The following is a 15166-nucleotide window of genomic DNA, read 5'->3' as shown; positions in this document are numbered from 1 at the left end:
TGCCTGGCAGGTGAATTACTTGCTAGAACATGTTACTTGCTAGATTACATGTGCAAAGACAGGGACAGAAAGGAAGCAAATCACCTATGGACAGCTTTGTTTATGAGGAGGATCTATACCAAGGACTTAAAGCATCAGCACACACTCCTCCTAAGAAGGTACAACAAAGCAACAGTACCCACCTTTATTGCAGATGAATGGGGAAGTTTAGTTCATGTTTGTAGTGTGATATTTTAGTTTCTGACACAACAGGAACAGGAAAAGATCCCCTTGCTAATAAGCAAAATTGGTTCTGAAAGCATGCTCCAAAAGCAAAACACTTAAGGTCTAACCTGTGCAGATAATAAAGTGCCATTTTTCCAACTTGGATAAAATAAGGTGGGTCACTCCAGCTGTAGTCTCACATGCAGGAGTGAAGCATAGATAAACTACAAGGTTTTGTGATCCACACACAGCAAATAACTCCCACAGGAAGGCTGCATCCTCCACTAACTCCACTGGCATGCTAGAGACTGTCCCTCATACAGCTGGCAAAAGGCAGCAGGGCAGTGCAGAAGAATCCCTCTGTGTGTTAAGATCTAACCCTTCTGAGGATATAAAACCCCATTACATACCCCAATGTGGTTCACAAAAAAACAACTCTGCAGTTTGCCTAAACCCAGAGGACACTAGTCTTACATGCCCCAAAGCCAGAAGCCTGCGGTGGATCAATTTGCTGGTTTTACTCTTAATTTCTAGTGCTTCACTTTCTGTTAAAAGAATAATAAAAAAAAATACAAACTTGATGTTTTGGCTTTGTTTTGTTTTCAAAGAAGAAAAGCTGGATTAGAGTTTATGAACTGTTTCAGTGATTTGCTTCTTCCAATGTGGTCACCACTGAAATAAGAGCTTTCAAAAAAATGTTGAGGAAACAGTGATATTTGTTTTCTACATTTTGTTATAATTATTATTATCATTATTACTACTATTACAGTTAAAAAAAACAAACAAAAAGTCAGACATGAAATTCCCTGAGGATGAAGGGCCACAGCAGGATCCATACAAAGAAACCTGCAGAGCAAAGCCCCTGGCAGCACAGGTCCACAGCTCCTCTTCCCAGTGTGCTGCATTAGCACAGCACAGGACTTTAGGGAACACAGCCATAATTTGATTAGTGCCCACTTTACACGATGCAATTAAATTGCTTTTATACTACGAAAGAAATAAAGTTGCTATTTTTCAAAGTTTTTGACCTCGCAGCACAGCAAGCCATAAATTGAGATATTTACCCAAACAAAGCAGGTATGTGAGCTCACTGCTGCTGGTGACAGGCAGAGAGAGACCCAAACAGGTCTTCTCCCTTCCTGCTCTTCCCATCCCCCTTGTAATCCTGCCCACACCATTCTGCTGCTCTTTCCCAACCACAAACAGTGGCTGCTGGGCCAGATTATCAAGGGAGACATCTGTTTGACTGATAGACAAAACAGGAAAACATGATGGGTGCACTCATTTTGTTTACAGACAACAGTTTTTCTAATGTATTTCTTACTTTCCAGAAGAAATTCCACTGGTCTGCAGAACTAACCAAGAAATCCATAGATTTCAGCCTGAAACTGCAGTATAATTTACCAGCCACTAATCTAATTCTTAGAAGTTGACCAGACAAAAAACCCGTGAGCTGCAAAAGATCAAAGCTCTTGTTCCAGATATCAACAGGACAGACTTGAGCAAGGAGCTCAAATTTAAGAAAAATTCAAGTTTTGATTTCCAAATGTTTTTTCAAATGTCATTGGAAACACAGTTTGTATTTGAGTCATTACAGAAATTTTTCAGTTCTCTTCGAGATCCCACACCACAGAGATTCTAAGCTGCCTCAGAGATTCTACTTAAATACAAGAGAATCATCAATTTAAAATCAATTGTTAAAATATTTCAGTTAACACTAGGTGCAACCTGCCAAAAGCACACATACAAACTCAGCTCTGCTGCAAGTCTGGGAATTGTCTCTCCTCCTTTTCACTGCATTCCCAAATTGCAAATTCTCTTTTCCACATTTTAGTTCCACCTTGCTTATTGCATTTAAAATGGGACAGAGAAAGGTTATTTCACCAGAAGACAGAAGGGATGGAGCTCACCCTGGGCAGAGGGTACCTGGCCACCCACCTTAGCAAATATTGCCCCCTGCAGTACTTCCTGCAAAAACACCCATTTGTTTTATTACCGCAGGTTTTCCAGCTTACTGGACTGCTCTGAGCCCGCAGCAATTGTGCATTTGCTATTTTATTAAATCTGAAGTTTGTTTTCTGTTTCATGAGGCTTTCTATTCCCCTAGGATCCTCTCCTGGCATGACCTGGTGCTACTACACCAACCCAGCAAAGGAGGGATTTTACTCCCATTCACTGTTTGGGCCAGAGTTCAGAGAAATAAACCCTCTCCTACTCAAACAATGCACGGAAGAGTACTTAAAAAAAACACAGGCGACTTTCTCCCCTGCAAACATCAGAACTGGGATTTCACACCTTTAAGAGCTTAAAAAGATGTTTGGTGAATGCCTATTTTCTTTGAGGTGGAGCTCCCTTCCAACTTTGCCTTAAAGGGAAGTCTGCTCTTCAGACTTCTGATCTCCAACTTTCCTCATTACACAGCAGAAATCTTACTAACCGCATTAGTGGTCGAGTCAAACAAGTTAAAATGCCAACTTTTAAAGTTTAAGATGTATAAATAGAAAATCACTAAGTCCTCCTGTGAGTTTCAGCACTCACAGCAAATAGGAAGAGGCTTCTAAGTGTTTGGGAGAGGATGCCACTGAAGTTAGTAGTGACAAGCTGTTCAGATTGGAACTGGTAAATGCGCAATATAAGAAATAGGAAAAGGAAATATTTAGAACCGAGTGATGCCAAAATTGCAATCAGCAAATGGAAGGCTAAATCTGCTGAGCAAACCTGGATGCTTTTTTTATTATTTATTTTTATTGTTTGAGCTGTGCCATATAACCATCTCGTTACAAGAATGGATCAATAACAGCTCCTGGCCACCCCGCTGCGGTGTTGTGTCACACCTCCACCCACGGCCCCTGCGACAGCATTTCGGTGGAAGGGACGTGTTCAGTGCTGCTGAGAGAGGAGGTGCTGGCCTGCTTCTGCTGCTTTTGGTTCGAAAAATCTGAATGCTTGAAGCCACTGGGGATTTGTGATATCCAATACATGATGAGAATTTCAGGGCATGTGGGGGAATGGAAACAGAGCCACTATGACTCTCAAAACCTTCAAGTACCGAAGTGCCCAATTTTTCAGTGATGCACAAGAGAACAAAGTGGCTGCATGAAGATGCCAGACACCCAGCTTGTGAAGGTGATATTCCCAAATCCCTGAGCTCACTGCTGAGGCTGCAGGGATGCACAGCCAACCTGTGAGAGGGTCAGCACACGCAGTGGCTGGCAGGGAGGGAAGATGAGTGTCACCACCATGCTCACACCAGCCAAAGCCATCAAAAGCAACTGTCATTTGCTGCCAGTAAAGCAGGAAGAGGACCGGTGAACATAGGAGAAGAGAAACAGCCAGGACACATCTTCCTTTGTAAAGGACCTGAAGCAGTGGGAGGTGTTGACGGCATGAAATGTTTCTGTTTAAGGCTGGAGAATGCAAAAGAATGGCTTCATAAATTATTCTCTGTTCTGGAGGAAGAGTGAATAGACTTGAAGGACAGGTGATGTCTCTGAAATATGCAAATAGAGCTGAGCTGGTCCAAGCAATTACCTTTCCACTGCCTGGAACTTCAGACAGAAAGGAATGACTCACAAGAAACAAAAGATGTGCTAAAAGGTAGAAGATGACGAAGGAAGACTGCATCAAGAGGAGAATGGAGACAGCATGGAAAAGAATATTCCTGACCTCCTACTAACAGCTGTTCTTGGGAAAAGGAACAAACAACCCACAGCATACAGTAAGACCATGCCAAGGCAGGAGGGCTGAATTGCAAAGCATCCTGAAAGGCAATTGTGATCATTGGTTCTAGACAAACACAGCCTTTAAATTCCTGTGGCTTCATGGATGTAAAGACAATGGACCTCACCTCCAGATCCTCTAGGTTACGTGCTATTTTTAAAGCTTTTCCAGCAAATGAAACTGCTGAAAATAAATGCAGTATGATAATTTCTTTCCAGGTTTTAGACAAAGCTCTGAAAGAGAAGATTAGGCAGGACTGTGAGACAAGCTGCAGGCAGCAAGGGTGAAAAAGAAACTAAACCACTTTGGAAACAGCCATGGAAACAATGTGCCACTACTGTCAAAAATGTCATACAAACTTCAGAGAGCACAGAAGAGCTGTGCTGCTGCCTCCCCACGTTCAGCTGTCTCCTAATGAAGTGTGGGTACTCCAAACTCCATGCAGGAGTAGGAAGCAGCAAGTGAGATTTTGGCTGCTATTGGAGTTCTCATTGCTTCTGGACACAAATTCAGGGCAGTCCTGCTGCATCAGAAACCTTTCACTTTAGCTTTTTCTCCCCATCCAAAACAAAGACATTAAATTAAAGCAGGTACAGTCTGATGCTGAAAATTTACAAATAAAGAAACTTCAATATGAAAGAATGAATCAATGGAGAACAAGAAAAAGGAATGAAAAGGTGGATCTATTTGGACTGCACAAGGAATACTGAATTTAATACTATTATATTTATTAACAAAAATACTGAGAGCCTGAAGGCTGCAGAAAAGCAGCAAATCTGCTGGGAAAAAATTGAATATGAAAATTGAATATGAAAAAAATAAGCAGTTTTTAAGCTTAAAATGTTGCATATTTAATACTAAAGGTTTAAGATAATAAAGGCATTTTGCAAATATATGAAACAGGAGACTGAGGAGGATTTAAGATAACACAAAAGAACAACTTTAACAGATGAGATGAACTGTTGAAGAAAAAATAAGTAGGTAATATTAAGAGAGCTTTGAAATAGCAAAATTCATGAGGACGAACAATAAGAAATTGAACACCTTTGTATTTACTTTGTAATTACTATTTATGATTCACAAATTTGTAAAGTGTGGCTTTCATATCACTATAACATGCACTTTATACTGCTTTTAACCAAACACTGTGAGTATTTCATTCACGATCTACAGAATGTAAGAAAAATCTGAAGGAACCCAGCAGATGAGCACGTAAAGGAGACACAATGACAGTGATGAAGCACCTTGTAATGTACCCACAGCTCTTTTCTATAAATCCAATTTGAAATTTGAAGACCAAAGTAGCTATTTTATCTCCATCCCCTGACACATGTGTCTCCATCTTTTTAAAGAGCAGAGCTCCCTCTCGTGGCTCCAGAACGTGGATTTGGTGGGGAGGAGGAAAAAGCAGAGCAGCATGAGATGCATCAGAGAGGACTCCTGATAGCATTTTGGTCCTATAGAGGGGAATTAAAGTGATGATGTACTAAGGACAGGTGAATTCTTGTGAAGAAACCAATGCCACCTTTACTTCAATGCTGACTTTTAAATTACATTTTCTATTAAGGTGACCTCCTCTCCTTAGGGGAAGAGAGGAAGAACAGTGCTGCCAACCTTTCTTTGTTTGCGGTATAGGTTCTTTAAAATATTTGTTTTGTAAAAACTGACATATTATTCCACTTTCCTGGCTGACAACTGTGATAATAAGTATTTCTCTGAGGCAAGAAAGTGAAGGGAATACCCAAAGCTAAGCCTGTCACCATGCTGAGAAATCTGCTCAGGAAAGCACTGGGTGTTTTGTTAGATTTTTTTCCCCATTTTTAAATTAATATTCATGTGTTTCACTTGATACTTTATCATTCAGGATTATATGTGGATTTTTACAAATTACTTTATTTCCGTATGAGAATTTTAGTTCGGACAAGAATTTACCCAGCAAGCAACCAGCATATTGCTAACTGCACAGCACATAAAACTATTTTCTCCAAGGGCATTAAAAAGGGTTTTTTCTACACAACAATGTTTCTTTGCTGTAAAAACAGTATCAATACCATGCAACATGAACTAGTGAAGTTAAAAAAATTAATCTTAAGTCTCCAGAACAGCATCAGAAGACAACACAGAATCAAATTCTTGATCCACAGGATTGTGCCTACCCAAGATTTTGCTTCCAAAGCACAGGAGAATAAAAGAACAAATTTCCCACCAGAAAGAAGAAACTACCATGCTTTCAGCATTTTACTATTAATGAAATATCTCCACTCTATTTCCAAAGGCTATACTTTTTCTAAAGACCAATACTCTTAAAAAGTTGTATAAAAATCAGTCTATAAACAGGAGATATCCTTCAGGATTCAATCAAGCAATAAACCTCGTAGATGAAAGATTAATTAAAATGACAGTACAGTCTCCCTATAACACACAGATACAGACTTGTTATGTTGGAGTACCTAATCATAATCAGATTTGGTAATTTGCTGCATCGAAACAAAAAGGAAACATTTTTAGAATTGATCATTCAGTTCATGTCACTTTCATGGAGATTGCTTTCTATTGATCAACATTTAAATAGTAGTTGAAAAGAGAAGGATGAGAAAAGGATAAAAAGTATCTTTACATGCTAAATACAGCATGAACCAATAAGAGCAAAATAAATTAGATCACTACAGCCAAACCAGCCCTGTGCATGCGCTCGCTGTAATGAAGATCATTATGAATGAAAGAGATGGTTCTTCATGCTTCAGTCATAACAAAAGGAGAGTTTTTAAAATGAATTTAGACTTTAATCTGCTCAAAATGAAGTTTGCCATGCAGCAATTAAAGCCTGTGAGAAGCAGAACCATTGTCAGCTTTACAAAGACAAACGCTGGTTTGTTTTCCCAACAATATTTCCACATTTCCTACCTGTGGATTCCAACTGGGGTCGAGTTTTTTCACAGCAGCAATGTACTCCTGCATAGCTTGGTGAGGGCTGATATCTCCCAGGGCTTTCCAAGCCTCCCTAGGAGTGACAGCAAAATATCAGTGAGCCCCTTGGAGACAGCATAAGGTGTTTTTATAGTGATATCAGTGGAACACAGTGAACAGATTCATCAAAATCCCTTCAGGGGATGCAAAGCCTTCTTTCATTCAGCTTGAAATGGTCAGCTTTTCTCTGAGGCCGTGAATAGCCACTGTCAGTGCAGCTCTTTTGGGAAAGGATCTTTCAGGGGATCCTGATCCTGGCTGGAACACAGTTAGTGTTCCAAGAGCTGCAGCTATTTTCACATTTTTGTTGTATGCAGGCCAGTTCTGGATAAGATAGTAAATACAGGAGTCTGGTATTTCACGTCTGTATCAGGTATAGCAGCAAACATTTCCCTGTTAAACAAAGGATTTTAAAGACACTTCACTGACAGACTCTCTGAGCTGACATCCCCTAGGTCCATAACCTGTCAAAAGATGAGACAAGATGCAACAAAAAGTAGAGCCAGAAATTGCCAGGGATGACAAGGATTTCCTCTTACCATTTCTGCTTTCCCTCAAAATCAAAGAAGCTTGGCTTGGGGGTGTTACAGGTTCCAAGTTTCACCTAAAGAAAAGAAATTTTCTTCTGTTAGAACAAAGACAAGGGGACTTGCACAAGGAAAATTCTGTGTTCTGATGGTTTTAAGGTAACTGTGTCATAAGGCCAGAAGAAAGGTTTTTTTGGGAAACAACTTCATCGACCCCATCTTACCCTTACTTGAGCACCTCTGCAGCCCTGGGTTTTCTTTGCATGATGCAAGAGAAGCAATTTTGTTATGCAGCTCATTTCTTTCACATGCATTACCCACAGGGATAACCAGCGAGTGATTTCTCACTAATGTTATGTTTATTACCCAGCCAAATGCCTCATCCTGCACCAGTATAAAGAAAAATTCTGTTGATTAGGGTTTCTACAGAGATGATTATTCATTAAGGCTGAAATTCACTTGCTTCTGCACAAAGCTCGAGTAAACAGACTTTGCTTAATTATTTTCAAGGTCCTCTGGAAGGCAAGGGGACAAACTTGGAGCAAAGGAATGCCAGGCAGCTCCTGAATTTGCTTCCAGGCACCTGGCTGCATGGAAACACTGCAGGAGGGACAAGTCAAGGCCTGAGTGCCAGAGATGAACCAATCTGTCAGAAGCAAGGCAGAAATTAAAATGTGGGGGATGAAACAGAAGAAAAAACCACAAGGAAGAAAGGGAATAAGCCAGAACTGCTGGACAGATATATGGAAAAAAGTGTCATAGCCAGTGTAAAATGGACTTAGTGCCCATGGGATTCAGGCAGTTTTCCATGTGTAAAATTTTTTTAACACAAGGATGGTGGGTGAAAGACTAGAAGCCAGAGCTGAACCATGGCTGCAAATGCCACAGCCTATGGAAAGCAGTTACCACACAAGTGCCCATAAGACAGGGCACAGCACAGATGGGGACCCTGGGGAGGGAGCACAGGGACATCCTGGACGTGGGTAAAGACTGCTGGAGGAACGTTTTGTTAGGCAAGCAAAACCAAACTGCATTCAGCAAATGTTTTATGAAATATTCTCAAGTGTTCAGGCAGGTGAAGTGCTTAAATCAACTAACAATTCTTCACCTTAACAGGGTGGGGATTTTATGCTGAGGATGGAATCATTAATCAGGCTTTAAAGAGAGCATGCCCATGCTGAGAGATATTTATTAGTTATACTATGTTTTCATTTAAAGTGTTAGAGGATATGAGTGACTGTAACTGAAATTAATTTTCTGTACACCTGACTGTCTCCCAGTGAGCAATTCATCCAAATTAGAACATCTTAGCTGGCCTTTAAAACAACATATTACATTTCATGGAGAAATGGGAGAACAGGCTAGCAACAGTTAAGTTCCATAAATCAGTCACAATTCATACAGTCTAAATGTTTTCTTCTATGCTCTGAGGTGGATTGGACCACTTGTTTTAAAAAGCAAAACAAACAGGGGAATAAAATGCAAATTCATTATCTGTATAGAAAATGCCTGCTTGGCAATTCTTTAGTTCAACAGCCAACCTGCAAAAATTGGCCAAGATAGATAAAAAAAATAAATCTGTTTTAATATTAATTTTCCACTGCCATCATCAAAACACGACAGCAGTTTCCTCTCTTGAGATTTGGCACTCAAAGACTGTTCTAGCATTGGGAAGATTGTTAGAAACATCAACAGTATTACAAATCAAGGAACAGTAGTTAAATTTCATCCATCAAGAGCGGAAAAAAAAGTGCACTTGTGCCCTGCTTGCTATTTTAAGATATATTAAAAAGGCTTGCAGTGGTTTTGTTGGAAAGAATAAAATAAAAGATTTTGGCTCCCCTCTTTTTGCCGCAAGTCTCCGCCATGCAGGAGAAACCAACCAGGAATTTAACGTCAGAGGGTACCTGAGCCTGACAGCTCAGTAAGGGGGGTTAAACATACCAATACTGAAAAACAGGCAGAATTCTGTGCAGGACTTTGTCCTCCCGCTACTTCCCTCGGCAACCTCAAAAGCTGTTTTACTCCATAACCAGCACAAAGACAAGAGCCTGTATTAGTATGTTAAATTAAGACTTTCTCATTCTGTGTCCAGAAAATAATTATTGAAGGTCTCTGGGGTGCTGACTGGTCACTTGATGCTCAGCTCTCCTCATTTACAGTTCATGAGCTGCATAAGGAGAACATGACAGCCAGAATGCATTAAAAACCTCCTGGTATTGCTCCTGCATGCAGAGTTGCCTGCAGGCTTTACCCTCATAAGTCACACAAAGATGACCCAGGCAGCCCCAAACAGACAGTATCTGCAGTCATCTCCACTTGTGGCCAGAATAAATTTGGTAACCTTGGATGAGGCCTTCACCTGAGAGCTGAAGGTCAATGACATTCAGAAGAGGGAGAGATGCTCAGAGGTGTGTTAATGCTGTTCACCATTCCTGTACAACTTCAGTTGCTGCTCCACACAGTGAGAAACCTTGAGATTCTCCTCACACATTAGTCCATGACTGGTTCCCCCTCCCTGGGGTGGTGAAATGGCTCTTTGCTAATTTTTCTGCTAACATATTTATACAGCAGGGTGTTCCAGCCAAATATTCTTACCTGATTGTAAATCTTGTAAGGTGAATCACATTTTCAGCCTCCCTACGGAGCACTAATAGGAACAGAACCTCCATGGACAGCAGGGCTAAGCTCTCACTGTACACAAGCCAAGTATGCTAAATTTCTTTGTCAAGACAGCAATTCCTGCCTGTTCCTGCCCACAGCTCTGCCCCAGCCCATGGAAAAGCCCTGATGGAAAATGGGGACTAAGGAAGGACATGCAAACATCAACCACAAGAGGGGTTGTGATGACCAAAGGGCTGAATGTCCCAGAGAGACAGAGAGATACTGGTAACAACAAATGACACAGTTCTGTGGGACAGGAAGCTGCAGGCAGAAATTCCTGTGTTCAGGGCAGGTTTGTGGCATCACGTTGCACAATATTTGAAGGACATCATGCAAAATCAGTGTTATGTTCTTGAGCACACACTCAGAGACAGTGTAAGTCCCATTTTGCCAGCAGCACTGTGTTTCTGGCTTGCCAGCACCTCTCAGCATTTACACTGGCACTGGCACACCCTCCTCCTGGCAGGAGGATTACTCCAGTTCAGTAATTTCCAGCAAGTTCTGGATTCCCTCCTCTCTCTAAATCACCACCACTACATTGGTCTCTATCATTGCACCTTCTGAACCTCAGATTTTTACATCCTCAACATGACAGGCAAGCACTCCCTTCACCACTACAGACACAAGGTCCAGACCAGTGATTTGCCCAAAGCCACATAGAAAGTAGTGGAAGGAAAGGAAAATCAGTCCCAGTCCAGAGCTTTCTGGACCAGTCTGTTCTTCCTCCTGTTGTGGGGCAGAGTCATAAACTCAGTAACACCTTCTAAAAACCTCACTGGAGATGACAACTAAGCAATTCCCTTATTTTCAAGTCTCTGACACATAAACAAAATCAGAGAGAAAAGTAATAAAATCCTGAAATGGCCTCCAATAAAAGGTAATAAAATTCCAGGAAAATGCCTATATATACAAACAGTTTGAAATAAATAATATACAGTATTTTAACAGAGAGCTCAGCTGTTACTGTCACCTCTTTTATGATGGTGCTGTATCTTAAATCAAAGCCTTTAGTGACACAAAACACTAAACTGGGAAAAGACAAGGATGCCAAATCAAGGACAGTGGACAGATCTGAGTCAGCACCTTCTGTGTGCCAGCAATTCCACCGTCCACCAGGGTAATATATTAGCAGCTCATTATGCATCCTGATATGGCTTCTGTAATTAAATACAGAAAACTTGCATTAAGCACCCTCGTTTTGATTTAAAGCACAAAATGCTGCAAGCCTCAAAGTTAGCAGGGCATAATCCTGCAGTAGCTGTGCTAGCAAACCTCTCCCATCTCCAGTGGCAGCACTTCACTCCCAGGCACTCTGTAACAGGGATGGCAAGTGGGAAGGCACAGAAATGCAGGAGCCAAGCACAGCCTGAAACCAAGGAGCACAAAGGCACTTGATGTCACAGCCTGCTTGGTCAGGGACACAGGAGAAGGACACAGAAGTGCCCTGCTCTCCCCAGTGGAAGGCAACTGGAAATCTGCTCTGACAAAGTGTTAATTATCAGCTTATCCTCACTTGTAGCAAAACTCTTGTGAGACAGCTTCTGATTTTAGCAATTTTTAACATTAAACTCCTAATTGGTCTTAGAGAGCTAACACCAGGAATTGTCCACCAGAGTCTGTGGACAATTGTGAGCTGGCAGGCAAGCAATCCCTTCTCATTTCCACCCAGGACAGTCACAAAACAGAGTGTATTTGCAGAGTGCATTTGAAACAGAGTGTAAAATACAGACATTATTTGCAACAAGTGTCCTGAGAATACAGACAAAAAATTATGGAATAAGAAATACACCCTTCTCATCTCATCCTGGGCATTGTAAAATTCTCCTAGTATTTTTTTTCCTACCCTCCTTTTTCTTATAAGGGAAAGAAACACCTGGAAACCTGTTTAAGTGCTAAGCACAATCTGAAAACAAAACCTCACGTGACCAGCCTGCTTTTAACATAATTACTGCTCCACAAACCACAGCCTGGGAGCTGACAGCTTAGAGGATAATTAAATATTGCACTAAAAAGATGAGAGCACTTACACATGGCAGTGGTAGGACACAGGTAATCCATGTGGGAGGAACTCATATGGAAGATGTGCACACCCAACTTTGTCCATTCACCCAAATGAGTGAGATTCAGTTCTCAAGCTGAGGCAGCACCTCTTGCCACACACTTGAGCCATAGAATCATAGAATGGTCTAGGTTGGAAGGAATCTTAAAGATCACCTTGCTCCAACCTCATGCCGCTGGCAGGGACACCTTCCACTACACCAGGTTGCTCAGAGCTCCATCCAACCATATTTGTACTTCTACTTGTTCATCTTCTGGGTCTAAAAATACTTATAGATTTTCTGTTTCTGCAAGTTAAGTGATTATTGCAGTCCTTTGCAGTTGGTGCTTTTTGTTTCTTTTATGTAACTTCTCCCGCAGGAGCAAGAAGTTACATTGTGTATTCCAGTACGATGTATCCTACAGCTTGCTCAGTTCACAGGGACTGAATGGGAAAAGGGAGTTGTGTTCAAGGTTACAACCAGAACCAACCAGCTCAGGTTCCCAGCCCACTCTCAAGTCATCCATGGACAGATCTGCATGTGGTTTATGAGGACCCCAGAGATGCAGTGCCCACCCTGGGCCATTGGTGCAGACCCTGGTATCTCTAACAGGGAGATGGGCACTGTGCACCACCTCTCCATCCTGTCCCACGGCCTCATCACCCAGCAGATGATGAGAGCTGGGAGAACACAGGCACAGCAGTGCGATTTGCCACTGAAGTTACTCCACAAAGCCTCAGGGACACTCACAGGTCACCAACCTGCCTGAGACCTGTCCCAACAGCAAGGGACAAATCCTCCACACCAATTTCAACCACTGTGGACTCTGCCAAAGCCAAACCAATGCCATAGAACCATTAAGGCTGGAAAAGACCTCCAAGATCATTCAGTCCAACCGTTGGCCAAACACCACCATTCCCACAAAACTGTATGGCAAAGTGCTGTGTCTACTTGTTTCCCAAACACTTCCAGGATGGTGATTCCACCACCTCCCTGGACAGCCCATTGCAGTGTTTGCCCACTTTTTCAGGCAAGAATTTTTTCCTAATATCCAACCTGAACCTCACCTGGCACAACTTGAGTCTGGTTCCCATTTTCCAAAGGATGCAGCGTCAGGGTCATTCACACTAAGTGAAGGTGAGAGGTGGGGAACAACCACCAGGGTGATGGATTAACAGAATGATTTGGTTTGGAAAAGACCTCTGAGACAGACTCCAGCCTTAGACTGATCACCACCTTGACAACCAGATCATGGTGCTATGGGCCACGTCCAGCTGTTTCTTAAACACTTCCAAGGAAGGTGACCCCCATCACCACCCTGGGCAGCCCCTTCCAATGCCTGACCATCCTTACAGTAAGGAAGTTTTCCTGATGTCCAACTTGCACCTCACCTGGTTCAAGGTGGGGGTTCTGAGGCCATTTCCTCTTGTCCTGTCACTTGTTACATAGCAGCAGAGCCCAGCCTGCACCTGGCCACAACCTCCTCTCAGGTGCTCACAGACAGCAAGAAGGTCCCCTCTGAGCCTCTTTTTCTCCAGGCTTAGCACTCCCAGCTGTTTTTCATCAGACTTGTACTCCAGACCCTTCTCCAGCTCTGTTCCCTTTTCTGGACAAGCTCCAGCACCTCAATGCCCTTCCTGAACTGAGGAGCCCAAAACTGTACCCAGAATTTGAGATGAGGCCTCATCCATGCTCAGCACGGGGGGTTGGTCACTGCCCTGGTCCTGCTGGGACCGAAAATTCCTATTCTCTCTGTTATTTACCACTGGCCACACTATGGCTGATACAGGCTAGGATACCCTTGGCCTTCCTGGGCTCACGTTCAGCTGCTGTTGACCAGCATCCCCAGGTCCTTTCCCGCTGGGGCACTTCCAGCCACTCTTCCCCCAGATTTCGCGGGGGTTTGTCCCACCAGACTGCATCCCCTCCCCGCAGGTGCAGCCCGCGCTCTCCCGGAGGGGAACATCCCCGCTCCCGTCACCACCCGGGACGCAACTTTCCTCCTTGGCACCGGGGCCACATTTTGGGCCGCAGCCCCGCAGGCACGCGGCTCGGGAGCGCCCCAGGCCGACCCCTCGGGGCACGGAGCGAGCCTCGCCCCCAGCCCGGCCCGCCCGCCGCGGGTCCCGCTCAGCCCGCGGGCCGCTCGCCTCACCTGCTTGTAGCGCGCGTACAGGTAGAGCAGCTGCTCCTTGCTGGCGGCGGGCAGCAGCGAGGGGAGCCGCTCGGCCGCCTGCTCGAAGAGCGCGGGCAGGTCCCGGCCCGGCGGCGCCGCGCCCGTGGCCGCCGCCTCGGAGCCCGAGCTGAGCTCGCCGCCGCTCCCGCCCGCCGCCGACAGCGGGGGCGACGCCATGGCGGCCCGCGCCCGCCCCGGTCCGCCCCACAACGCGCTCCCCCGGCGCGCCTCGGTACGCGCGCCGCGCCGCCCGCGGGAAACGCGCGCAGCGCACGAGGGTTCCGGGCGGCCGCCGATCCGCATGTCGGCGAGCGGCGACATGACTAGAATCGCAGAATCGTTCAGGTTGGGATGGACCTCTGAAATCATCGAGTCCAAGCGCTGCCCCAGCAGCACCAACATGTTCGCCACTAGACCATGTCCCCAAGTGCCACATCCGCTCGCTTACAGGGATGGCGCCTGCCCTGGGCAGCCTGTCCCAAAGACTGACAACCCCTTCCGTATAAAAACTTTCCTCATATCACATATAAACCTCCCCTGGCGCAACTTGAGATCGTTTTCTCTCATCCTGTCGCTTGTTATCTGGGAGAAGAGAGTGACACTGAGCTCATTCTACCCTCCTGCCAGAGGGTTGTAGAGAGTGAGAAGGTCTCCAGACTTGTGCTCCAGACCCTTCCCCAGCTCCCTTGCCCTTCTCTGGACTTGCTCCAGCACCTCAATGTCCTTCCTGAATGGAGGGGCCCAGAACTGGACACAGGATTCAAGGTGTGACCTCACCAGTGCCCAGCACAGCGGGAGAGGTAAGCGGGTGGACCTCAAAGCTCCTCCAGTCCCACCGCTCACCAGCAGGGACACGTGCCGCTAGACCG

At 44.3% G+C, this 15166-nt stretch overlaps 1 protein-coding gene across 1 annotated transcript in view; it reads right to left on the bottom strand.

Annotated features, from left to right (window-relative positions):
- Positions 1-14503, bottom strand: part of ACBD6 (acyl-CoA binding domain containing 6) — an 81112-nt gene extending 66609 nt beyond the window's left edge. Inside the window, exons 1-3 of the mRNA XM_085068582.1 lie at positions 14277-14503; positions 7431-7495; positions 6829-6925 (exon numbers count right to left, since the gene is read on the bottom strand). Of these exons, the coding sequence (XP_084924708.1) occupies positions 6829-6925; positions 7431-7495; positions 14277-14474 (360 nt within the window). The 5' untranslated portion in view covers positions 14475-14503. The remainder of the gene's footprint in view (positions 1-6828; positions 6926-7430; positions 7496-14276) is intronic.
- Positions 14504-15166: the final 663 nt, after the last annotated feature.

Source organism: Lichenostomus cassidix, chromosome 8 (genome assembly GCF_008360975.1).
Source record: "Lichenostomus cassidix isolate B80296 chromosome 8, HeHo_3.0, whole genome shotgun sequence".
Lineage (NCBI taxonomy): Eukaryota > Metazoa > Chordata > Aves > Passeriformes > Meliphagidae > Lichenostomus > Lichenostomus cassidix.
Note: the sequence above shows the minus strand (reverse complement) of the source record. Positions and strands in the feature narration are given on the sequence as shown.